Consider the following 27,890-nt stretch of genomic DNA (forward strand, 5'->3'; position numbering starts at 1 on the left):
ATTTTACCATGAAGGCCTTCTGCACAAAGTCTCCTCTTAACAGTTGTTGAAGAGATGTGTCTGCTGCTAGAACTCTGTGTGGTATTGACCTGGTCTCTAATCTGAGCTGCTGTTAACCTGCGATTTCTGAGGCTGGTGACTCGGATAAACTTATCCTCAGAAGCAGAGGTGACTCTTGGTCTTCCTTTCCTGGGGCAGTCCTCATGTGAGACAGTTTCTTTGTAGCGCTTGATGGTTTTTGCAACTGCACTTGGGGACACTTTCAAAGTTTGGCCAATTTTTCGGACTGACGGACCTTCATTTCTTAAAGTAATGATGGGCACTCATTTTTATTTACTTAGAATTTGTCTTATGGCAAGAAAAAAGCAGCTAACCGTCTATTTAGTAGGACTATCAGCTGTGTATCCACCTGACTTCTTCACAACACAACTGATGGTCCCAACCCCATTTATAAGGCAAGAAATCCCACTTAATAAACTTGACAGGGCACACCTGTGAACTGAAAATCATTTCCGGTGACTACCTCTTGAAGCTCATCAAGAGAATGCCAAGAGTGTGCAAAGCAGTCATCAAAGCAAAAGGTGGCTACTTTGAAGAACCTAGAATAGAAGACATATTTTCAGTTGTGTCACACTTTTTTGTTAAGTATTTAATTCCACATGTGTTAATTCATAGTTTTGATGCCTTCAGTGTGAATGTACAACTTTCATAGTCATGAAAATACAGAAAAAGCTTTAAATGAGAAGGTGTGTCCAAACTTTTGGTCTGTACTGTATGTATATATATATATATATATATATATATATATATATATATACATACACATACACACACGTTCTTTATCAACACACTCCCTTCAATAATGAAACACCAAGACACTTGTAGAACTTCTTAGAATAATACAACAGTGCAAGAAAAGGGCAGCTGAGTGGGTATGGCACATCTGGTCACACTGTGAAGGTGCAAAGGAGTAATAACAATTTGGGGTCCCACTCAAACGGAGATGGCAAGTCTCATAATAGAGACTGAAGATAAAATATATAATATATAAATTGTATACATGTTATTTTCATTTCTGCGTTTACACCTCATAGAACATTTGTATGAAGTCATCTGATAGATTTGTACATCCATTTATACAATGGTTCTTTCTCTGTACAATCACAGCTAAACTCTTTCAAACATTATCTTTTTTCATTGAAAAGTAAGAATTTGGTCTCATTTTTATCAGATTTGTCGTTTTGTTCCATATGGACCTGTAAGTAAGTCAGCCAATATGTCAAACTAGTCAGTCATTTTCTATTCATATATTGACAGCTGTATATAATATTACTAAGTTTTCCATACACCTGACTGATTGTAATGTGCCTGCAGTGACACACAGTGGTTATCTTTGAGAACTGCACTGAACACTATTTCAAATTTGAACATACATCATAGTCACAACCTACAAGTTGTAATGGGTCATAAAATACCTCTGATTTACTACCTAATGAGCAGATAAATGTTCAGCCTAGTTGACAGGATAACACAACATCTCTAATTCACTTTCTCTAAACTCTGAATTTGATTTTGGGAGTCTGTATTTTGTGCCGGAGCAGGGACTGTCAGGCTGGTGTCTCTACCGGATAAATTAGGTGAGACAAGGGTTATTCCTTTTGGGCTAAAACCTTGGCCCACAGCAGCTGGTCTCACAGATGGTACAGCAATGGATTGGGAGACCTGAGATCTGTGGACTTTTTTACCTTTGTGTTCACGAGTAGTATCTCTAGATCGTGGCCTTTGAGGCCTCTCTTGTCTGGGGCTTTTAGCCCCACATGGAGAAGGGCTTCGACTCTTCTGCCGAGAGGAACTGGGAAGAATAAGGTCATGCAATCGTGCAAGTGCTGGACTTCTGCTTCGTGGGGAACGAGCATTTCCTGGGCTGGGACTGCGGGATCGGGATTTGGGCCGGAGGAGGACTTGAGTGCTGTTATCATCCTCTGAACTGGAGTCTGAGCTGTCAGAAGTTGAGCCCGGTTCCGAACCTGGCAGAGAGATCTGGGGCAAAGAGGAAAGGTACAACGAAATACAGATAAAGAAAAGAACATGTTGACAGTTTCTTACATAACAAGAATAAATGAATGTAAGTGGGAACTGGGACTTCACTCACCTGAAAGGGTTCTGTAACCCCAATTAGGGTGTTCATGTTGTTACTGTAGTAGCCAAGAAGATATTCACCAGTGCCTTTGGGAAGTGATTCTTCACTGAACATTACCTGTGATAGGAACATATTGATTTCAAGGCAACCATGACAGATAATATTGTATGATCCCATTATTTTTGCTGCACTGCACTACTGTGTGTAAAGCTGTGAGCTAACAACCTGGTGCTGGTATCTTCCTCCATCTGCATCATCCTCAGTTTTCACCCACACATAAGACACGTAATCTTTATGATGTCGAAACCCCACCTGAAAATAAAGCAGGACAACATGTAAAACCACTGTAATTTACAAGATAAACTACTAAACCTATTTAATTATCCTCACCTTATAAAGTCCAATCCAGTCCCAAGAACTCTTCATGTAAATGGGAGACCACAGGTAGGTGACGCGGGCATCTGAAGGCAGTATCCACTCATCACGTACCCAAATGTATACAAGTGGGGCAACAAGACAGGTGGAAAACTGAAACAAAACAAACAATTGTAAAGGTGTGTTCACACAGTTATATTTGCTGAGTTTTGGGAGCAGAAAATTTCCATAAACTTTGGGGGGAATTCAGCAGTTGTGCAAAAAAATGTGACTTCTCAAAGCTTTTTTCGCCAAAAATCTAGCGAAAAAAAATTGATGAATTGCCTATTATGACTATTGGAGGGTTGTAAAGTTTCTACTCTGAAAATTCAGCAAAAAAACCTCAAGTGTGAACATAACCTGAGGGTTATTTCAGAAGCATATTCATTGACTTATTTATTGTCTGAATTGTAAAGTGCTGCGGAATATGTAGGGGCTATATAAATAAAAAGATTATTACTATTATTACTTCCACAGACCCCATTCATATGGATAGGTTTGTTGCTGAGATTTTGGCAACAAAATTGCGATACTGAATTTAATGGAAATCTCACAAATATAAAAACAATCCTGTTAATAAGTAGCTGGGTGACAACCAATAAACTAGTACAGCAAATCTGCTAGGTAGTCAGAGATATAAGTGACAGGGAAGGTGTCACCGCATAAGGCAGGCAGAATCACGGGTCTGGAAATCAGAGTGGTAACCGCTGTATAGTCTTTTATGGAAGCCAATTTCGTTGTCACTCTGCTCCCACAAAGAAAATATGCCTAAGGAAGGGCTGAAGACTCATTAGAGAAGAGTTCATTTTGGATATCCAAAAACCTTACATAAATTGTTCAGTCTTTCTGATATTTTTAATGTCTTCCTTTTCTAAAAGAATATTAGTGGGTAGAATGTCATTAAGAGGATGATGGGAAAAAAAGTGGGAGACTTTTCATTAGCCTCTAGCAAACCTCAGTAAAGCTGCATTTACACTGGAAGATAATCATAAATGAGTGTTCTTATAAGTGCTTGTGTCATGATTATCTTGCTGTGTAAACAGGCGGCCGATCACCCAATGAATGAGCAAAACGTCTGTTTGTTGGGTGAAATGATCTTTTGGCAGCGCAAAAGAACATCGTTCTCAGTGGTGCATCGCCTTGTGTAAACAGGACTCACACTGCCGAGAACAATGGCAGCCTATGCATACCGAGCCATCTATTACAGATCACTCAGCGCACATCATTTACTTTGGTCTGCTTGTGTAAACATATATTTAAATGGCCACCGATCGTTAAAGGTTTACAGATTGGCGGTCATATTGTGCTACCGGTCAGTCCGTGTAAACAGACCATAACATCTTAATACAAAGTGCATTGTGAGAGTAGGCATTTACTATCAGATTATTTCCTTGTCATAAGCGTGGTAAGCCATAGATAGCAGATATACTCATAGCCAGCAGATATAATCATAGCCAGCAATTCTCATCATACATAACAGACTGGACATTCAGTGCCCCCCCTCACACACCACCTCATCATCTCGTCCCTTATGTGTCGGTGTCCCCCAAGGTTCAGTATTGGACCACTGCTCTTCTCCATCTACACCTCCGGCCTGGGACAGCTCATAGAGTCTCACGGCTTTCAGTTTCACCTCTATGCTGATGACACACAGATCTACCTCTCTGGACCTGATATCACCTCCTTCCTAACCAGAATCCCACAATGTCTGTCCGCTATTTCATCATTCTTCTCTGCTAGATTTCTAAAACTTAACATGGATAAAACTGAATTCATCATCTTTCCACCATCTCACTCAACCCCCCCCCCATATGAGACCTATCCATAATAGTCAATGGATGTTCACTCTCCCCAGTCCCGAAAGCTCGCTGCCTCGGGGTAACCCTGAACTCTGATCTCTCCTTCAAGCCACATATCCAAGCCCTTTCCACTTCCTGCCGACTCCAACTCAAAAATATCTCCCATATCCGTAGATTCCTCAACCTCGAATCTGCAAAAACACTAGTGCACACCCTCATCATCTCCCGCCTCAACTACTGCAACCTCTTGCTTTGTGGCCTCCCTTCTAACACTCTCGCGCCCCTCCAATCTATCTTAAACTCTGCTGCCTGACTAATCCACCTGTCCTCCCGCTATTCCCCGGCCTCTCCCCTCTGTCAATCCCTTCACTGGCCCCCCATTACCCAGAGACTACAGTTCAAGACCGTAACCATAGCATACAAAGCCATTCACAACCTGTCTCCTCCATACATCTGTGACCTAGTCTCCTGGTACATACCTACTGCAACCTCCAATCCTCATAAGATCTCCTTCTCTACTCCCCTCTTATCTCCTCTTCCCACAATCACATACAAGATTTCTCTCGTGCATCCCCCCTACTCTGAAACTCTCCATCCCAACATATCAGACTCTCGCCTACTGTGGAAACCTTCAAAAGGATCCTGAAGACCTACCTCTTCCAACAATCCTACAACCTGCAGTAACCCTCGCTCCACCATACCGCTCCACATCCAGCCCCACCCTCACCTACTGCATCGTCACCCATCCCTTACAGACTGTGATCCCTCGCGGGCAGGGTCCTCGCGCCTCCTGTACCAATCGCTGACTTGTATTGTTCAAGATTATTGTAATTGTTTTTGCTAAGTATACCCCTTTCACATGTAAAGCGCCATGGAATAAATGGAGCTATAATAATTAATAATAATAATATAGCAAAATCTGTCACAATGATTCCCACAGTAACGCCTCACATGTCAGGGCAATTTTTTTGGATATGAAAAAAACACTGATTTCAGTGTTTGGTCAGTTTTCACCATCTGTGTTTTATCAGGTTTTCGCATATGCAAAAAGATTTCTCAAATTTCTTCTATCAGTCAGTGAAAAACGGACAGCACAAGGATGCAACTCGGATGTTATCAGTGTGCTGCCGAGGTTTTTCATGGACCCACAGACTTGTATTGGCAAGCTTGATACATGATTCAGACATCTCCAAACAGATGTCTGAATGAGGCCTTATTGGGATAGAAGCTCTTTGCTGCTACTAAGATTTAGTAAAGTAATGAAATATAAGGACCGAGTACAACTATTCAGCTGTAGACATTTCCTGGACAGTGATACAACTGGATGGTCGCTATAATGCTCGTCGTCACTAAATTGTTTCTGTTTGAGTGGAAATGTGGACAACTTCTTAATAAAAACTTCTCCGGGGTTCTTACAGCAGCAAAGGAGAGTCAAAATCCATAATAACGACCATGGTTCAATGAGAACTGATGAATGTGATATGCAAGTTCCCGAATTGTTTTGTCTGTATATTGTACCTATTATATCTGGTATTTCTCCCCCTAACACCTGATTTGGATAGACATATTGTACCTATCTTAGGATAATGTGTAGTGTAAATCCCGGGACAGTCCGCCTTTTCTCTCTCCTCACAGACAGTTCAGCACTATACGGATCTATGGTGCTGTAAGTAGAACCGCAGGGTCCAGGTGTTACATCCAGAATAAGGACAGTAACACAAGGTTAGAATACATCAGTCTGACTGAGGACTGTCTAACCTTTCTTTTTGTCATACCCACAATATCATTATGCCCATACAACCTTATGCAAAGGTATCCCAAAATGGTATAAAATAATATCCTCTACTCTAGGCCCTACAAGCATTCCTCATACTAGTGGAGATGACACCATTAGAGATGAGCGTTGTTCTACTCGAACTGTTCGCCAATCTCAAATTCGAGCTGTTTTGGGCGGTGTTCGAGCCGTTCGGCGAACACGAACAATTTGAGAAAAATTCGGCTGTTCGAGGTTATGTTCGATAACTGTTCGTGCACCAAAATCATAACTGGATTTTTTCTCAGTAATGATGAAAATTAATGTTAATACGCAGTTTGAGTGTACAGCGGGGTGGGGGGAGGGGCAGGGGATGGATCTCTGCAGGAACAATGAAGATCTCCATTTTTTTTCTCTTTCCCGCATTTGCAGTGGGGAGGTGCAATCTGTCAGCCTATCAGCAGCGCACACGGAGCGAAGTGCTTATTTTCACACAAGCAAGGGCATGTGTCATTGGCAGTGTATGTCACATGTCCTTGCCCTATAAGACCAAGCCATTTTCCCCGTCGCCACCATTTTCTCACTGCTGCAGCTGCGTGTTAGACGGCACCGCTGTTGCTGTGTGCGCTATACATTGTTAATTTCAAGCCAATTTTCGCACAAATCTACAGATAGCTTGGGAGTAGGGAATAGTTGTGATTGCAGTCCTTTTAAGGACTAGGTTACAGCATTTCCTACGACTTTTATCAGGGAGGTCTGTGCTCTTAAATAGATAGATTGTGGAAGTAAAGACTAATTGTAATTGGAGTCCTTTTCAGGACTAGGTTACATCAGTTCCTATCAGTTTTTGCCAGGCAGGTCTGTGCCAGTGCTGTGCAAGTGTTTTTCACAGCATTTGGCTGAATCTAGCAAAGCTAATCCTTTTTGGCCTATTGCAGAGTGTGTTAGTCAGTGGAGTAGCCTATCTGTGTTGCAAGATATACCACCTGTGTATAGAATACCAATTTTTTTACTGCACCTAGTGAAGTAAAATCTTTTGGGCATAGCATCATTCTATTAGTCCATCTATACTGACCTCCATCAGGTTGCAAACTGAATATAATTTTTTTCTGCATCTAGCTCTGAAAAAATATTTGGCCTTCTAGCAGTGTGTCGGACTTTCTCTATTAGTCCATCTATACTGACCTCCATCAGGTTGCAAATTAAAAATAATTTTTATCTGCATCTACAGTACCTCTGAAAAAATATTTGGGCTTCTAGCTGTGTGTGGGACTTGTTGTATTAGTCCATTCTATACTGACCTCCATCAGGTTGCAAACTGAATATATTTTTTTCTGCATCTACCTCTGAAAAAATATTGGGCTTCTAGCTGTGTGTGGGACTTGTTGTATTAGTCCATCTATACTGACCTCCATCAGGTTGCAAACTGAATATATTTTTTTCTGCATCTACCTCTGAAAAAATATTGGGCTTCTAGCTGTGTGTGGGTCTTGTTCTATTAATCCATCTATACAGACCTCCATCAGGTTGCAAACTGAATATAATTTTTTTCTGCATCTAGCTCTGAAAAAATATTTGCCCTTCTAGCAGTGTGTGGGACTTTCTCTGTTAGTCCATCTATACTGACCTCCATCAGGTTGCAAACTGAATATAATTTTTTTCTGCATCTAGCTCTGAAAAAATATTTGGCCTTCTAGCAGTGTGTCGGACTTTCTCTATTAGTCCATCTATACTGACCTCCATCAGGTTGCAAATTAAAAATAATTTTTATCTGCATCTACAGTACCTCTGAAAAAATATTTGGGCTTCTAGCTGTGTGTGGGACTTGTTGTATTAGTCCATCTATACTGACCTCCATCAGGTTGCAAACTGAATATATTTTTTTCTGCATCTACCTCTGAAAAAATATTGGGCTTCTAGCTGTGTGTGGGACTTGTTGTATTAGTCCATCTATACTGAACTCCATCAGGTTGCAAACTGAATATATTTTTTTCTGCATCTACCTCTGAAAAAATATTGGGCTTCTAGCTGTGTGTGGGACTTGTTGTATTAGTCCATCTATACTGACCTCCATCAGGTTGCAAACTGAATATATTTTTTTCTGCATCTACCTCTGAAAAAATATTGGGCTTCTAGCTGTGTGTGGGACTTGTTGTATTAGTCCATCTATACTGACCTCCATCAGGTTGCAAACTGAATATATTTTTTTCTGCATCTACCTCTGAAAAAATATTGGGCTTCTAGCTGTGTGTGGGACTTGTTGTATTAGTCCATCTATACTGACCTCCATCAGGTTGCAAATTGAATATAATTTTTTTCTGCATCTATCCCAGCCAATAGTTTTAGCCTAATACCACAGTTTGGCCACTCCGCTCTTCTCGGTTACCATCCATTGTTTTTTTGTGCAAACAACTCCAGAGTTGTGAATTAGTTAACCACCAAAATGAGTGGAAAAAGGCCTGCTGCTGGTGGAAAGGGGAATAGGCGTGTTGGGAAGGGGAAAAAAGGTTGTGTCCGTGGGGTAGGTGTTAAAGCAACAGTAACATCTGCAGAAGAAAGACCATCTTCCAGCCAAACTAAAATGTCTACTTCTTTTAGCGGACAATGTGATAAGATCCCTTTCTTACGGCCACGCCAATCGCTACAAATTCCAGATGAGGCACAAAAACAGCAGGTGCTTCAACGGATATCAAGTGCTCCTTTAAGTGGGCTCTCCTCCACATCAACTTCAACATCACAAATACTCCAGTCCTCAAAGGTGTCACCCCAATCGCACTTGCTTCCTCACAGCTCCCAAATCTCCAGCTGCCCGTCTGAGTATGAGGTAGAACAGATGGTTGAGTCTGCAGAGCTGTTTACTCATACTATAGCCTGGGAATCAGAGGTCGACTCCAGCGCTTCTGTGAATCCAGACGAGGAAATGATCTGCACTGATGCCCAGAATCTTTATGAGTCGGATCCAGGACCAGACGCAGAAGGTTCTGACCATAATGTAGACCCTCATTCCCAAACTGTAACTCCTGTTGGTGGAGACAATGAGGAAGACGATGATAAGACTCAAATACCTGATTGGAGCGACAACTTTAGTTTTTTGTCAGGGCAGGAACAGGTTGGCTCTGAGGACGACGGGTGTGATAACGCACAGGGTGATGATGATGAGGTTGGAGATCCCACTTACTGTCAACCCACAGTCAGCCAAGAGATGAGGTCAGCAGAGGAGGTGGAGGAAGATGCTAGTGACGACGAGGTCAGGTTGCGCCTTCCTGGACAGAGACGTAGTACTGGAAGCACGTCAACAACTGCATCCTCAAACACAACTCTGCCTCTCACCACAAGTCGTGGTGGCTCTTCAGGTCGCATGGGTGCTAAGCCTTGCATAGCCTGGGCATTTTTTCAGATCGATAAAGATGACCCAACTCGTGTTATCTGTAACATTTGTCAGCAAAAGCTAAGTAGAGGCCAAAAAATACATAGTTTGAGTACTTCATGCATGAACCGGCACATGGACATGAAGCATAAGTTGCAGTGGGAAGCTCAGTGTGCTACAATGCGGCCTAGCCGGCCGGGCCAACCACCGTCTGCCATATCTTGTGCATCCGCGGCCTCTTCATCCTCTGTGACTGGGGGGACAGCAGTCACACCTGTTTTGGGGCGCAGACCTGCCACCTCTTTACCCGCAACAGCCAGCGTGATTGGCAGGTCATCATTTTCTTTGGAGGTGGTAACACCTGCTGGTGTTGAGCGCTGTCCGACATCGATAGCACCACCTTTGGATCAAGGCAACCTAACATGTCCGCCTGCATCTTCCTCACAGACAGGCAGTTTGCCGGGGACACCCTTATCAACCCCGTCTAAGCACAATAGCCAGCCCTCGGTCCCTCAGATGTGGACAAGTAAAAGACCATTTCCTCCTAGCCATGAGAAAGCTAAGAGGTTGAATTTCACCATCTGCAAGCTCTTGGCTACAGAAATGCTGCCTTTCCGCCTGGTGGACACAGAGGATTTTCGAGACCTTATGTCCGTCGCAGTGCCCCAGTACCAGATGCCCAGTCGGCACTACTTCTCAAAGAAAGGTGTGCCTGCGCTCCACCAGCATGTCGCACACAACATCACCGCTTCTTTGAGAAACTCTGTGTGTGACAGGGTGCATTTCACCACAGACACTTGGACGAGTAGGCATGGACAGGGGCGTTACATGTCGCTGACTGGGCACTGGGTAACTATGGTGACAGCAGGACAAGGGGCTGCTGTCCAAGTCTTGCCGTCCCCACGAGTTGTGCGTCAATCCTCTTTATGTCAAAGTTCCTCCACTGCTTCTGCCTCCTCAACCTCCTCTCGGTCTTCCACCTGCACCCAAAGCCTGTCTGGTCATGCCACAAGCTTTCTAACTGCGCAGAAGGGATCCTGCACACCTCCTTACTATGCTGGCAGTAGGGCTCAACGTCATCAGGCGGTTTTTACATTGAAATGTCTGGGAAATGTGAGTCACACAGCTGAGGAGTTGTGGTCAGCTCTGGAGAACCAATTTCATGAATGGTTGTCTCCACTGGACCTGAAACCAGGGAAGGCCGTGTGCGACAATGCTGCAAACCTGGGTGCGGCCCTTCGCCGGGGCAATGTCACACACGTGACTTGTATGGCTCACGTGTTGAACCTGGTTGTCCAGCAATTTTTAGCCCACTATCCCAGACTAGATGGCCTTCTGCAGAGGGCACGGTCGCTGTGTGCTCACTTCCGCCGTTCGCATCCCGCAGCTCAGCGACTTACATCTCTACAGAAGTCGTTGGGCCTGCCACTTCACCGGCTAAAATGCGATGTGCCTACCCGGTGGAATTCAACTCTGCACATGTTGCAGCGACTGTGGCAGCACCGACAAGCCCTGGTGCAATACGTTCTGACGTATAGCCTGGGCCAACGAGATTCAGAGGTGGGGCAAATCACGCTGGAGGAGTGGTCTCAGATCAGGGACCTATGCACCCTTCTGCACAGTTTTGAAATGGCGACGAAGATGTTTAGTGCTGACGATGCCATTATCAGCATGACTATTCCGGTGATTTACATGCTGGAGCACATGTTAAACAGAATTCGGAGTCAGGTGGTGGCACAAGAGGAGGTGGAGGAAGTAGAGGAGGAGGAGTTGTATGCGGAAGGGCTAACATCTGCAAGGTCCAGACGGTCGGCAGCACCAAGGCGGCAGGCATGTGAGGGTGGGGGAGATGGTTTTACCAGGGCGCATGGTAGCAGCCAAACTAGTGAGGAAGATGCAGGAGCCCAGGAAGAAGTGGAGGACGAACTGATTGAAGACTCATCAGATGAGGGAGACCTTGATCACATTTCTGTTGTGCGAGGTTGGGGGGAGAGGACAGAGGAAGGAAGCATGATTGTTACCTCGCCACCAACACAACAGGGACTTGGTGCTCCTGGATGCGCAACACACATGAGTGCCTTCTTGCTGCACTACCTGCAACATGACCCTCGAATTGTGAGAATTAGAAATAATCCTGACTACTGGGTTGCCACACTGTTAGATCCCCGGTACAAAAGTAAATTTGCAGAAATTATTCCTGCCATAGAAAGGGATGCACGCATGCAGGAGTATCAGCAGAGACTGTTGCAGAATCTTACATGTGCTTTTCCACAAAATACCAGTGGTGCACGTAGTGAATCTCACAGTTCCAACTTGCCAACCGTGGGACCGTCAAGTGTTCAGCACTCAAACCGTAACAGAACCACAGTATCTGCTGGTAACATCAATTTTGCGGAATCATTTCACCACTTTTTTAGCCCATCCTTTGCAAGGCCACAGGAGACAAGAAGTCTGACACATAGTCAACGCCTAGAGACGATGGTACAGGAGTATCTCCAAGTAAACATTGAAGCCACGACTGTGTCACTGGACCCTTGCTCTTTTTGGGCTTCCAATCTGGATAAATGGCCGGAGCTAGCCACTTACGCCTTGGAGATCTTGTCATGCCCCGCAGCCAGCGTTCTGTCTGAACGTGTGTTCAGCGCTGCTGGTGGTGTGCTGACAGATAAGCGCACGCGGCTCTCCACTGATAATGTAGACAGACTCACGTTCATAAAGATGAACAAATCATGGATCCGAAACGACTTTTCTACCCCTGTGTCATCCTGGGGAGAGTAAAAGCTTGATGATTGGTTAAAATCACCCTACCAACCGTTTTAAGCTTTCAAATTACTAATCATGTTTATCTGTATCTTGACTGGAAAATAATTTGGGCTTTGTAGCAGTGTGCAGCACTGATCCTATTAGGCCATCTATACTAAAGCTTCACCAGATTTAAAATTAAAAATAATTTTTAGCTGCATCTAGCCCGGAAAATAATTTTGGGGCTCCGAGATGCGCAAGACACATAAGTGCCTTCTTGCTGCACTACCTGCAGCATGACCCTCATATTGTCAGAATTCAAAGTAATCATGACTACTGGGTTGCCACACTCTTAGATCCCCCAAACTTTTCGATCAACCTTTTCATTTTAATAAAGACCAAAAAAATGGTCATTTTTGAAATTATAAGCATTAGCAGGTTGTTAGAAACTGAAATCAAACAGTTTTCAACTCAAAACTTTATTCTAGGTGATGTTACATTTTCACATAGGACCCCTTGTTCGAAAGAAGCTTCTGAACTCTCTCGTCCATTGAATTTGTCAGGTTTTGGATGGTTTCTGCTTCAATTGTTTTGCATGAGGACAGAATACCCTCCCAGAGCTGTTGCTTAGATGTGAACTGCCTCCCGCCATCATAGACACTCCTTTTAATAATGCTCCAAAGGTTCTGAATGGGGTAGAGGTCAGGGGAGCATGGGGGTCACACCATAAGTTTGTCCCCTTTTATGCCCATATCAGCCAGAGATGCAGATGTTTTATGTGCAGCATGAGATGGTGCATTATCATGCAGAAAAATGATCTTGCTGTGAAATACACGGTTCTTCTTCTTGAACCATGGCAGGAAGTGCTGTTTGAGAAAATCCACATACATTATGGAGTTCATCTTTAGCGCCTTCAGGGATCCTAAAGGGGCCGACAATCTCTCTCCCCATGATTCCAGCCCAAAACATTACTCCACCTCCTCCTTGTTGGCGCTGTAGCCGTGTTTGCGTGGGGTGTCCATCAACCAGCCATCCTCCACTCCATCCATCTGGACCATCGAGCGCTGCACGGCACTCATCCGTGAACAAAACTGTTTTGAAATCAGTCTTCATGTAATGTTTGGCCCACTGGAGCCGTTTCTGCTTGTGTGAAGTGGATAGAGGAGGTCGACAGGATGGCGTATGCACAGCTGCAAACCTCTGAAGGACCCTGCATCTTGTTGTTCGGGGGACGTTGGAGGCACAAGCAGCTTCAAAAACTTGTCTGCTGCTATGACCAGGCTTTTTGGCCGCTGCTCTTTCAACCTGACGTAATTGCCTGTAGGAAAGAGTCCTCAATTTGCCCTTATCAGCACGCACACGTGTGTACGGTGAATCAGCTACATACTTCTTGATTGCCAAGACACTTCATCTTGATCATCGCACAATGTTGATTGTAGTCATGCCTTGACCTAAACACTCCACAATTTGTTGCTTCTCAGCAGCCGACACATCCTTTTTCTTTCCCATTTTGGCAGAAAATGTAGGCTGCTTAATAATGTGAGAGAGCCTTCTTAAGTAGTCTTGCCTTTCATTGGACACACCTGCCAAACTAATTAGCACAGGTGTCTGCAATTGCTTACAGTGATATAAAGAGCCCTGACACACATCACCATCAATGAGTTTAACTGACAAACAAACAAATTCTTCCCTTATCACTCCTAAACACTTTTTGCATAATAATTTGGAACGCAGTGTACATGTGCTTTTCCACAAAACACCAGCGGTTCACGTAGTGAATCTTACAGTTCTAACTTGCCAACCGTGGTCTGTATGGAGTTGTTCAATAAAGGGCCCAAAATTAAGATAACATAGATGGGAGAGGTCTCTATGAATAGGAATTCCTAAGTATTTGATACCCTGTGAGGGCCAGGCAAAGGGAAAGTTGGACTGGATGGAATCCTATATGGATTTGGGGAGGGAGACATCGAGGGCCTCAGACTTCGCTGCATTGATTTTAAAATTTGACCATGTAACAAAGTGATCTATTTCAGCCATAACAGCATGGATGGATATATGTGATTGAGTGATATATACTAGGACATCATCAGCAAATAGAGAGCACTTGTACTCGGTGCCTCCCACTTCAATCCACCTAATATTGGGGTTATGGCGAATTGATGAGAGCAGGTGCTCCGTCACTAGGATGTATAAGAGAGGGGACAGAGGACATCCCTGCATTGTCCCATTGGTGATTGTGAAAGGTGATGAAAATGTTCTGACGCACCCCCTGGGCCTTGGGACACCCGGAGCCGGACCCTTTTTGGTGGATGCTGGTGGTTGTAGTCTTCGTGGCGGCGACCCGGTTCCGTGGCTCAGGGCGGTCAAACCAGTGGCGGAACTATTTATGTGGTTTTGATGTTTAAATGTACGACTACGCCACCCGTGGATTGCGGTCAGAGTGAACCGCCGCTACAGGGCAGACCGCTGAGGCTGGTGTTGTGGGTGCAGCAGAGCGTAGCATAACTCCCCACGGGAGGAGTATAGCCTCAGGGCAGTGTATGCGGAGGATGGGGGTGATGGTGCAGGGCAGCAGCAGTAACGACACGGAGTCAGTGATGCAGTTCAGGGCCTTTACTCACAGTTCTTATTATCCAGACCACGTCTGCAGGTAACGGCTGCCCATGTCGTACTGTGCTCACCAGGTGAGGGGCTCAGACAACTCCCAGATAACTTTGGAGCACTTCACAGGACCCCCTTTGTGTGTCCTTTGTCTGGCCTTTCTTACCAACACTTCTGTCCGGCTGCCTCGGGCCTCCTCTTGGTAAACTTGGCGCCAGTTTCCCTGACCCTATGTGGTGCCTTCCTAGCGGGTGTAGCGAGGGGCTGCGCCACATAAAATGTCAGAGCCTCCGGTTTCTAGCTGAGGGTCGTTTCCTGCCTCCACTAGTTCGGGGACCGGTCTCCCCCTTTGGCCTGACCCCTCCACGCAGGTGGATTCGGGCGTGCGGTGGCGACTCGCCCGTCCGCACCCCTGGGATCCCTTCATTCCTCGTTCCTGGAGCCTTCTCCGCTCCTCTTCCTTCCTTCTCCCTCTTCCAGGCCTGGGCCTCTGTTACTAGGCCCGCTTCCGGAGCAGAGCTCATGCAGAGCCCCTGCTCCCTGCCACTTCTGCTCAGACTTCTCTGCACTGAACTAAGATGGTGCCCACCTTTTATACTCCCTTCTCAATGCACCCAGGAACTGCTTCCTCCCTGCTCCTGCACTACAGGGTTCCCCTTCCTCAGTGTTCCCTCCCCCCACTCCAGCCAGGGACAGGGACTGTCGTGCCCATCTCAGGGGCATATTGGTCGCCCTGCCCCACGGCAATGTGGTGTAATGCATGCAGGTGTCGGGTCCTGATCCACACTCCATCCTTACCTGAGAGTGAGATATCACACCTCTGGGTGAGGTGCAATACGTCTGTAGCAACCGAGCCCTCAGGGTGCTACAGTTCCATTTATCTTCAGCCTAGGTGACGTATTGTGATACAGGGCCGTGATTTTGGCTATAAAAGGGTCCCCTAGACCCCTACCCCAAGCTTTTTAAGAGAATCATATATGGCGTGCCAGGAGACTCTATGGAATGCTTTCTCAGCATCCAACGAGAGTATCTAATTACAAATTTTTAACTGCATCTAGCCCAGGAAATACTTTGTGCCTAGTAGCAGTGTCTGCTAGTCAGCAGATTATCCCGGCTGTTAAGCAAGCTACACCACCTGTAGTTTGGACACTTAATTTTTTCAAAGGAAATGCTTCGGGACCATGGGATACTTAGTGAAGAGCATCAGAAGGCACCCCAAGGCATAGGGGCTGGGACTGGCAGTAGGATGCCTTGCGGTGGACAGCCGAGCTCGATCCTTATAAAAGCTTTTTAACTGCAGCAGCTTTAGTGGACGCTACTGGAGCTGGAATTACGCGGCTGCTGGCATGAGACTTGCCCTCCAATAGATCCTTGTAAATGGATTTAAAGTGTATTCATTCAAATTAGAGAGACAATTTAAATTAAAAAGCTTAGAGCTGCCTCCACCACAGGGGGGCTCGCTCGACCCACCAGCGGACAGGCACCAGTATTGGGAGAGGGGGGCTGGCCATCAGGGTTCACCGCGGCTCTGGCACAAACCCGGCGACACGGAGGTGGCACGGGCAGGAGCGGACTGGCCGTGTCGGCTTCTCACTTTTTGGATTTTAGAAGGGCATGACATGCCTATATCTGTGTCTCCCCCTCCTTTTACTCCTCCACCTCTTTTCTTTTCGCATGACTATATGTACTTGTCACTTTTCCATGTGTTAGTTATGTCTTCTGAGCAGTTTGTCAGCTTTTGGACACCTTTGAAGGTGTTTTCTATGTGTTTCTATGTGTTTTTGTTTGCCTGCCATTGGTTTTAACAGTGTTCGAAGGTGTTCGACGAACAGTTCGACGAACAGTTCGGCGAACACACGGGTGTTCGACGAACCGAACCCGAACACTACGGGGGTGGCTCAACACTAGACACCATATCTCTGTAGTAATCATAACTGGTGTGCACCACAAGTCAACAATGACATTGATTGATTTCTGTCATATATTGATAACAATCTTACCTTTACGGAGAAAATAGCAGACACAGGTTTGTGGTCACTCTCGGTGTATTGCATATGGGATCCATAGCTAAGCAGTGTTGCTGACAGGCCTGCAGACATACTGCTGCTCGTGTCCGACTGTGAAATTGTATTTTTCATTTTCCATAGAATTCGGTCAGTCCATGCAGGTTTTCTCTTTTTAGAACTGAATATTGCATGAATATAGAAAAAGATAAGTCCACTATACAAGGTAAGCTTAAAGGGATTGTCCCGTCTTAGGTCATAAATATCCGATCAATGGGGGTCCAACACCTGGCGCCCTCACCGATCTGCTGTCATTTACCCAGCGGCAGTAAACACTGAACACAGCTCTACAGCAAACTTTTATTCACTGTGTAGCAGCTGCTGCCGAGTACTGCAGCACACCTATCGATAGAATCAGTGCTGTTCTGCCCGGCAGCAGCTGCTACACATTGAATAGAAGTTTGCTATACAGCGGCGTTAATGCTCATTTCTGACAGCAGCCTGAGGTTATAACAACTGATAGATGAGGTGTTGGACCCCACTAATGCGATGCTGATGACCTATTACAAGGATGGGCCATTATTATTATCATTATGTGACCGGTCAACGCTTTTAGTGCATAATTCCAGAAAATACCCCAAAATGTGAGAACTTTCATAAATCTGCCAATGCATTGTACTCCTTTACAAACATACTTACCTAGTGTCATAGATGTTGGTCCCAACATCATACTTATATGTGGGAGGGAAGGTCAGGGGCCCTTCCATAAAGCCAGACAGCACAGGTTCATAGCGTTTTGCCATGTTTAGCTGTAAGGAGAGATTATGACTGGATTTAGGTAATTTTACAGGCGTCTCTGTTTGCCATAAGTTATAGGTCTCCTTTTCAAGTAGATACATAAATAGTGCAATAAAAAAAAGACTTTGCAGCATGATTTGCTTTATCATTAGTTGGTGATACCCACAGGCAGTTTATCACAGGAAGCTTGGAAGACAAAGCCAAAGAATCTATATGAACTCTGGGAGGTATGTAAGACGGCATTCTCTGCTATTCCTGATGACTTCATTAATCAATTATATGAATCATTGTTGAACTGCATGGATGCAGTCCTTCAAGCTCATGGAAGTCACACAAAATATTAAATATGACTCTAATAGCACCACAACTTCATTCACCAATGTTATGCAACATATATTTGTATTTTAAGATAATTATTTGTTTGAATATCACATTACTTTCTGTGGGCGACAAAACTTTTGTCTTGCCAAAATCTGACCATTCTGTGTTCATTAAATGATCAATATTTCAGCATTGATGCCAAATTTATTTTCTTAACCTAAACCAAATTTGGGAGGGTTTCAGCTTTCAAAAGAGTAATTTATAAAACCAATGGATGAATTTAACATCAGGTTATAAGCTTTTATTTACATAACATGGATAAGCGACATAACTTCTTTCAGGGAGAGTAGTCCTCCATACAGAATAATGGGCCCCACAGTCCTCCATACAGAATAATGGGCCCCACATAGTCCTCCATACAGTATAATGGGCCCCACATAGTCCTCCATACAGTATAATGTACCCCACATAGTCCTCCATACAGTATAATGGCCCCACATAGTCCCCCATACAGAATAATAGCTCCACATAGTCCTCCATACAGAATAATGGGCCACACATAATCCTCCATACAGTATAATGGGCCCCACATAGTCCTCCATACACTCCCTGACAGAAGTTATGTCGCTTATCCATGTTATGTAAATAAAAGCTTATAACCGGACGTTAAATTTATCCATTGGTTTTATAAATTACTCTTTTGAAAGCTGAAACCCTCCAAATTTGGTTTCGGTTAAGAAAATAAATTGGCATCAATGCTGAAATATTGATCATTTAATGAACACAGAATGGTCAGATTTTGGCAAGACAAAAGCTTTGTCGCCTGGTCATATAATGCACCCAATCCTAGTTTACATCCTCACCAGTGCTCAGTAAATGATCGGTTAATTAGTGAGTGCGTATAAAAAGAAACCCAGCACCCCAGACCTTCACTTGAACTGCAACTTGAGCTCTGACAACATGCCAAAAATCCACCCTGCGACCAAAGCCTTGATTATCAAGAGGCTGAAGACCAGATCCACTGCAGAGGTGGCTGGCATCTTTAATGTGTCTCAGAGTCAAGTACAAAGAATTAAAAAAAGATTTGAAGAGATTGGAGATGTGTTTGACAAGCCCAGGTCCGGCAGATCCCACAAGACAACTGCTCAGGAGGAACGTTTGTTGGTTAGAAAATTCAAAGCAAGCCCCTCTTCCACTGCAGCAGAGCTCCAACAGGCCTGGTCACCCCAAGTCCCTGTGTCAACTAGAACAGTTTGTAGGATTCCGTCTCGAAATGGCCTCCATGGTCGAATCAGTGCCCAGAAGCCAGCACTAAACAAAAGGCATTTGCAAAGTCCCACAGCCTGCTAAACAGATGGACGCTGGAAAAGTGGCAGAAGGTGGATTTCTCTAATGAATCTTCAGTAGAATTACACTACAGCAGCCGCAAATACTGCAGGAGACCTACTGAAGCCCGTAAGGATCCAAAATACACCCAGAAAACAGTTAAATTTGGTGGTGGAAAGATCATGGTCTGGGGTTACATTCAGTATGGGGGTGTACGAAACATTTGCAAGTTGGAAGGCAATATCAATAGCCTAAAATATCAAGAAGTATTAGCTACCTCTTACATTCCAAATCGTAAAAGGGGTCAAATTCTGCAGCAGGATGGTGCTCCATCGCATACATTCATTTCTACAACAAAGTTCCTCCAGGCAAAAAAGATCAAGGTGCTTAAGGACTGGCCAGCCCAGTCACAAGACATGAACATCATTCAGCATGTTTGGGGTAGGATGAAAGAGGAAGCTTGGAAGACAAAACTAAAGAATCTAGATGAACTCCGGGAGGCATGTAAGACTGCATTCTTTGCTATTCCTGATGACTTCATTAATAAATTGTATGAATCATTGTTGAACCGCATGGATGGAGTCCTTCAAGCTCATGGAAGTCACACAAAATATTAAATATGACTCTAATAGCACCACAACTTCATTCACCAATGTTATGCAACATATATTTGTATTTTAAGATAATTATTTGTTTGAATATCACATTACTTTCTGAGAGCGACAAAACTTTTGTCTTGCCAAAATCTGACCATTCTGTGTTCATTAAATGATCAATATTTCAGCATTGATGCCAATTTATTTTCTTAACCTAATCCAAATTTTGGAGGGATTCAGCTTTCAAAAGAGTAATTTATAAAACCGATGGATGAATTTAACGTCAGGTTATAAGTTTTTATTTACATAACATGGATAAGCGACATAACTTCTGTCAGGGAGTGTACAGTATAATGGCCCCACATAGTCCTCTATACAGAATAATGGGCCCCACATAGTCCTCCATACAGAATAATGGGCCCCACATAGTCCTCCATACAGAATAATAGCTCCACCTAGTCTTCCATACAGAATAATAGCTCCACATAGTCCTCAATACAGAATAATTGGCCACACATAGTCCTCCATACAGAATAATGGGCCACACGTAGTCCTCCATACAGAATAATGGGCCACACGTAGTCCTCCATACAGTATAATGGGCCCCACATAGCCCTTCATACAGAATAATGGGCTCCGCATAGTCCTCCATACAGTATAATGGGTCCCGCATAGTCCGCCATAAAGAATAATGGGCCCCACATAATCCTCCATACAGAATAATAGCTCCACATAGTCCTCCATACAGAATAATGGGCCACACATAGTCCTCCATACAGTATAATGGGCCCCACATAGTCCTCCATACAGAATAATAGGCCCACATAGCCCTCCATACAAAATAATGGGCCACACATAGTCCTCCATACAGAATAATGGGCCCCACATAGTCCTCCATACAGAATAATAGGCCCACATAGTCCTCCATACAAAATAATAGGCCCACATACAGTGGTCGCCAAAAGTATTGGCACCCCTGCAATTCTGTCAGATAATACCAGTTTCTTCCTGAAAATGATTGCAATCACAAATTCTTTGGTATTATTATCTTCATTTAATTTGCTTGCAAGGAAAAAACAAAAAAGAGAATGAAGCAAAAATCAAATCATTGATCATTTCACACAAAACTCCAAAAATGGGCCAGACAAAAGTATTGGCACCCTCTGCCTAATACTTGGTTGCACAACCTTTAGCCAAAATAACTGCGAACAACCGCTTCCGGTAACCATCAATGAGTTTCTTACAATGCTCTGCTGGAATTGTAGACCATTCTTCTTTGGCAAACTGCTCCAGGTCCCTGATATTTGAAGGGTGCCTTCTCCAAACTGCCATTTTGAGATCTCTCCACAGGTGTGGACTCATTGCTGGCCACCTTAGAAGTCTCCAGTGCTTTCTCTCAAACCATTTTATAGTGCTTTTGGAAGTGTGTTTTGGGTCATTGTCCTGCTGGAAGACCCATGACCTCTGAGGGAGACCCAGCTTTCTCACACTGGGCCCTACATTATGCGGCAAAATTTATTGGTAGTCTTCAGACTTCATAATGCCATGCACACGGTCAAGCAGTCCAGTGCCCGAGGCAGCAAAGCAACCCCAAAACATCAGGGAACCTCCGCCATGTTTGACTGTAGGGACCGTGTTCTTTTCTTTGAATGCCTCTTTTTTTTCCTGTACACTCTATGTTGATGCTTTTTCCCAAAAAGCTCTACTTTTGTCTCATCTGACCAGAGAACATTCTTCCAAAACGTTTTAGGCTTTCTCAGGTAAGTTTTGGCAAACTCCAGCCTGGCTTTTTTATGTCTCGGGGTAAGAAGTGGGGTCTTCCTGGGTATCCTACCATACAGTCCCTTTTCATTCAGACGCCGACGGATAGTACGGGTTGACACTGTCGTACCCTCGGACTGCAGGGCAGCTTGAACTTGTTTGGATGTTAGTCGAGGTTCTTTATCCACCATCCGCACAATCTTGCGTTGAAATCTCTCGTCAATTTTTCTTTTCCGTACACATCTAGGGAGGTTAGCCACAGTGCCATGGGCTTTAAACTTCTTGATGACACTGCGCACGGAAGACACAGGAACATTCAGGTCTTTGGAGATGGACTTGTAGCCTTGAGATTGCTCATGCTTCCTCACAATTTGGTTTCTCAAGTCTTCAGACAAAGTCCGCTTTGGTCTTCTTTCTTTTCTCCATGCTCAATGTGGTACACACAAGGACACAGGACAGAGGTTGAGTCAACTTTAATCCATGTTAACTGGCTGCAAGTGTGATTTAGTTATTGCCAACAACTGTTAGGTGCCACAGGTAAGTTACAGGTGCTGTTAATTACACGAATTAGAGAAGCATCACATGATTTTTCAAACAGTGCCAATACTTTTGTCCACCCCCTTTTTTAGGTTTGGTGTGGAATTATATCCAATTTGGCTTTAGGACAACTGTTTTTGTGTTTTTTCATTGAAGACAAATTAAATGAAGATAATAATACCAAAGAATTTGTGATTGCAATCATTTTCAGGAAGAAACTAAGTATTATCTGACAGAATTGCAGGGGTGTCAATACTTTTGGCCACCACTGTATATGTGTAGTCAGGAGATTAGGAGTTCTGTATCAGAAACGTAGGTCCTTGACCCCAATAAAGATGCATTGAGAAAGTAATTAGAATAGAGGGACATGGACTTGAAGGCCGATTGCACACGGTCCATGTTCACAGACCATGCTCAGATCGAAATACCTAGTCTTATCACCCCTAAAAAATGTACTAGACCAGACAAGGCTGGTGTACTTGCTTTGAAAATCCGTTTTGAAAGTCTAAGCTCAGCTTTCTGGTTAAATAGGACATTGAGGAGTTTATGTGTTTCCTATGGTTGTCTAGTTACCCCCATTCTACCCTTGCCCTCACCTGATCTTTCTCCCAAAGCAGAGACAGTTTGTTGCCTTGGACAGCAGACTTCACAAAATACAGGTCTAGGTCATCTATTCGGAAATTTAAGTCTCCAAACCAGAACACCAGGCTGAAATATTACACAAAAAGAAATTATTGTGACTAAAAGAAATACATCTCGGAAGAAGATTAAGTATATATTGCAAACGGAAAGACCAACAGAAAACCATACTGCTCAAGGTAATGATCGGTTTATAATCCTCCAATATGGATGTTTGGTGACACCATGAATAAAGTCTGTCTAAACAAATTTCTAGATCTCATCTCATTTGTTTTTTTTCCCCGTTAAGCACAATAAAATTAAAATAACACAATAATGGAACACAATTTAGTGAGCTCACCTGGCATGGCAGCTTATGAGTTTTATAAATGTACGCCTTTCTGAAACATGCAAGATGGGCTGAACGGATTTTTACTATGGATTTGAAGATTTCTATGCAATCAGGAATGTATTCTGGTGTTGGACTATTTCTGTGGTTTCTTTTCTTTTACTATGGCTGAACTAAGAAAACAATACTGGAAAACTGCTTTTTTTCACATACTGAAGACAATCATCGATATTCTGAGGTTTCCTAAAACATGTTGTGAGACCCACTGCTAAAATTGGAACACATCAATGTTGTAATCCGACCTGCACAATTTGGAAGTCGCTGTTAATATAATACGTTATTGTGACGGTGTACATGTGTTTGCATACATTTGTATAACCATAAAAACCTGTTCTGAGACCTCTTAATGTGCCCACATCAACTCATTTTCATATGGCTGCTCCCAGTCACTAAAGCAACATGTAACAAAAGTTGACAATTCCCTGCATTAAATTGGTGATTTAACCCTTTCTACTCAGACATAAAAGCTCTGCTTAATTCTTAGAGTCTTTAACCTGATTTTAGTGAAACTTTAAAGGGGTATTCCCATCTCCAAGATCCTGTCCCAATGTGTAGTAGATATAATAATAATAATATTAGCAAATACCTCGAATTAGAAATGTAGTATAGTTTTTCTGATTCGCTATGTCTCTTTCCTCATGTGCAGGCATTGCAGGACCTTAGGTATACATGGTTAAGACCACAGACATTGTGACAGCTAGTTGCTAGTGGTTGTAACCATGGATACCCGAGGTCTTGAAATATGTGCACATGAGGAAAGAGACATAGCGAATCAGAAGAACTATACTAAATTTCTAATTGGAGGTATTTGCTAATATTATTATTATTATTATTACACCTACTACATATTCGGATAGGATCCTGGAGATGGGAATACCCCTTTAAATCTTGCAAAGATGAAGATGGGTTGGCAATCTTTGACGCAGAGCAAGTGTTTTAAAGAAATTAAAAGGGGATATGGGGTAAAGAGAAGGAGAAAGAAAAAGGGAAAAAGCATTTATTAACTTAGTATTATTCCTGTTATTGTTAATATTCCTATTTTTATTAGTATTTCATTCACCAATTTATTCATCTATCTTTTTTTCCTCTCACTTTCTCTTCTTCTATCAGACAGGACTATGGAGGGTTTTTTCTGAAGTGAGTGGGAGAATGATATAATATTTGTCTTTTGAGTTGAACTTTGGTATCGTATCTTTTGTACACATTATGAAAAGTCATAAAATCTTTACAATAATGAAAATAAAATGGAGCAGGTATGTCTAAGGTGTTTTCTGAAAGCAGAAAGCGACTGTGAACAGAAGTTATCTTTACAGCCGGGGCATGGAGGAATCCACTGCCCTCAGCATAACTGACTGCTCAGTCACTCGTATCCACGACAGGTTCCTAAATGGAAAAGTGCTTAATTGACAGGTCTCTTACCATAGATAAATAGGGAGAGACTTATTAAGGGTATGTTCCCACGGCATACTTAAAGCCGCCGGTGGAACCACCTTCTTTTCCATGATGAAAACGCTTCAGAAAAACGCTGGCATTCATTTTCCTGAAGTGTCTTTGCAATCATTTTTCCGCTGGCGTCTTTGCTTTATATTTTAAAGTGCATGGCGGATTCCAAACAAAGCAGTCCTAAGAATGTACACGTTACTTCTTTTTAATGCTTCAAGGTTTCGGAAATCCTAAGTAACAAACTGAACATGTGCATATGTATCATTTTGACATATATTTTTTTGCGGCGGTTTGGCAACGCATTATAAGGTGGTGTTCAGACAGAAACTGCCTGAAATCAAGATTACCTGGCTGGGGTGGAGCTGAATGGAATGCTTGTCCTTAGGGCTGGAATTCTTAAAAACCTATGCGGAGAATGTATTATGACTGGCATTTCATGTGCCAAGTTAAGTAGTGTAAGATGCACCCATTTTAGAAGTAGGCATACTACTCTCTATAAATCCAGTGGAGCTCCGCTTGGCAGACAGTTAAATCTACACCAATTATGACAATTTTTGCATAAATTATAGTAAATCTGTCATGCTGCGGAGGCCCCTTCCATCCTACTAAGCCCTGCCTATTTTAAAAGTCGTGGGGGGATTGGCGCAGAAAAGGAAAAAGTTGCAAATAATTTCGCAAGTATATGAGTGCACCATAATTTGTAACTTGCTTCCACCACCAGCCTCAATAAATTCATCTCTGACGTTTGCTGTGAAACTCCTCAGCATTTCAGGATAAGGCCTCATTCAGACGTCCATGTTTTATGTATGCGTTCTATTTGAGCTTTTCACAGACAGAACCCATTGTAGTACATGGGACTGTTCACATGTTGGTTTTTGATCTGATTCATGGATCAAATTCAAATTCACTCTTTCAAATCAATGGGTCAATGAAAAAAAAACAGCGCACACATGATCTCCATGTGTCATCTGAATGCTGTCCAGTTTTTACTATTTAATTGGCAGAATGCTTTGAAAAAATATTATTTGGTCATACAGCAAAAATGCACAAAATATGGATGAAAATCTATTTTTTATCCATTGTAATTTATAGTTCCCTAGGAAACAGCAAATAGCTAACGAATATTAATCAACAAGAACCATATCAGTTACTCATAAGCAGTAAGCATCTAATTTATCTGGCTAATAAGTAACCTATGCTATCAATATTATGGCCTCTTGGAATCTCCATTTGCTCTTGCTAGAACTGAGCCCTAAGTGACAGCTTCACATGATTACCCATTATAGTGGCAGAATATTGTTTTAGGTGTAAAAATATACTACAGTGAAAGTACAATCTCCATGCCAAATCATTCAACCTTCAACATTCACGTTGAGATCAGGAACTTACTCATGGTCTAGGACACCATTCGCTAGGGGACCCTGGAATTGCTGAAGATGCAGAATACTCTCAAAATTGTCCACACGCTGGTCAGAATTTTCCATGTGAGCTGGCAAGTGACAGTTCAGAAAGCACACCATGTGTCCAAAGAGGGATAGTCGAATGCTGACGCCACCTTTGTTACCCTAAAAATGGAAGCAAAAATGAGACAGCTAAAATTCCATAAACAGGCCTACATACAATAAAAGTATGCAGAACACTAAAGGAGTGAGGCCAGTGCTAGACGAGAGCATTATGGGCATATGTCCTAATGAAGCGGCCAGACTAGAGTCGTAAGGCCACATGCACACTACCGTATTTGAGATCTGAGTTATTAAAAACCGCAATAAAGTGCTAATGGAAGATAAGTACATTGCCGTTTTCTTACACAGTGATATATGGGTTTCTGTTCCTTGAGAGCACCACACACGTAAAGAGTTGTTAAATCAAATACAGCGGGTGAAATAAGTATTGAACACGTCACCAATTTTCTAAGTAAAAATACATTTCTAAATGTGATATTAACATGAAATTCTCCTCAGATGTCGGTAACAACCCATCCAATCCACATATCAAAGGAATCAAACCATAGATGTCCATAAATTAAGTTATATGTACTAATGTAAAATAACACAGGGGAAAACTATTAAACACATGAAGCATGAAGAAAGAGATGCAAAAAGCCATGGAAAGTCATGTCACCAGCTAAATCTATCAGTAATTAGAAAGCAATATCAGCTGGTTCAACTGATGGTCTATAAAAGGTATCTCAATACCAAGGTGCCACAAAAGAAACATCTCAGGATGGGTAAACCCAGTGAGCTGTCTCAAGACCTTCGCAACCTTATTATTGTAAAACATAATGATGGCATTGGTTAGAGAAAAATTTCTAAACTACTGAAGGTTCCAGTGAGTACTATTGGGGGCATAATCTGAAAGTGGAAAATAAAACCATTATACCCAAAACCGGCCACAACCAGGTGCTCCCTGCAAGATTTCAGACAGAGGAGTGAAAAGAATTATCACAAGTGTTGTCCAAGAGCCAAGGACCACCTGTGGAGAGGTACAGAAAGGTACAATTGCAGGAAGCAGGTACAATTGCAAAAGCAGGTACAACTGCTTCAAAGAAAATAATAAGTAATGCACTCAACCTCCATGGCCTGTATGCATGCTCATAAGACTACATTGCTGAACAAAAACATGTTCAAGCGCGTTTAAAGTTTGCCCAACAACATTTAGACAAGCCTTCTGAAATGCTAGGAGAATATAATCGAGTCAGATGAGACCAAAATTGAACTCTTTGGATGCCATAAAACATACCATGTTTGGAGGCAAAAAAGTACTGCATATCACTCCAAAAACACCATACCAACAGTTAAGTTTGGAGGTGGGAACATCATGGTGTGGGGCTGTTTTTCAGCATACGGCACTGGAAAACTTCATATAAATGAAGGAAGGATGAAGGGACAAATGTACCGAGACATTCTTGATAAAAATCTGCTGCCATTTACCAGGATGATGAAGAGGAAACGAGAGTGGACATTTCAGCAAGACAATGATCCCAAACACACAACCAAGGAAACTCTCAACTTGTTTCAGAGAAAGAAAATAAAGCTCTTAGAATGGCCAAGCCAATCACCTGACCTGAATCCAATAGAAAATTTATGGAAGGAACTAAAGCTCATGGAAGAAGCCCACAGAGCCTTCAGGATATGAAGAAAAATGGGAAAAAAATCATACCTGAGCAATGCATGCGACTAGATTCTCCATACAGGAGGTGTCTTGACGCTGTCATGACCAACAAAGGCTCTTCCACAAAGTATTAATTACATTTCAGTAAGAG

At 43.1% G+C, this 27,890-nt stretch overlaps 1 protein-coding gene across 2 annotated transcripts in view; it reads right to left on the minus strand.

Moving 5' to 3' along the window:
- Positions 1 to 824: 824 nt before the first annotated feature.
- Positions 825 to 27,890, minus strand: part of INPP5J (inositol polyphosphate-5-phosphatase J) — a 47,695-nt gene continuing 20,629 nt past the window's right edge. For both annotated transcript variants that reach the window (XM_073671176.1, XM_073671175.1), the window contains exons 6-13: positions 26,018 to 26,193; positions 22,755 to 22,866; positions 17,519 to 17,628; positions 16,817 to 17,000; positions 2,531 to 2,668; positions 2,366 to 2,452; positions 2,153 to 2,257; positions 825 to 2,040 (exon numbers count right to left, since the gene is read on the minus strand). In XM_073671176.1, the coding sequence (XP_073527277.1) occupies positions 1,540 to 2,040; positions 2,153 to 2,257; positions 2,366 to 2,452; positions 2,531 to 2,668; positions 16,817 to 17,000; positions 17,519 to 17,628; positions 22,755 to 22,866; positions 26,018 to 26,193 (1,413 nt within the window). In that variant the 3' untranslated portion in view covers positions 825 to 1,539. The remainder of the gene's footprint in view (positions 2,041 to 2,152; positions 2,258 to 2,365; positions 2,453 to 2,530; positions 2,669 to 16,816; positions 17,001 to 17,518; positions 17,629 to 22,754; positions 22,867 to 26,017; positions 26,194 to 27,890) is intronic.

This window comes from Phyllobates terribilis, unplaced genomic scaffold (genome assembly GCF_046119375.1).
Source record: "Phyllobates terribilis strain yellow unplaced genomic scaffold, ASM4611937v1 Scaffold_1__5_contigs__length_1240528914, whole genome shotgun sequence".
Taxonomy (NCBI): domain Eukaryota; kingdom Metazoa; phylum Chordata; class Amphibia; order Anura; family Dendrobatidae; genus Phyllobates; species Phyllobates terribilis.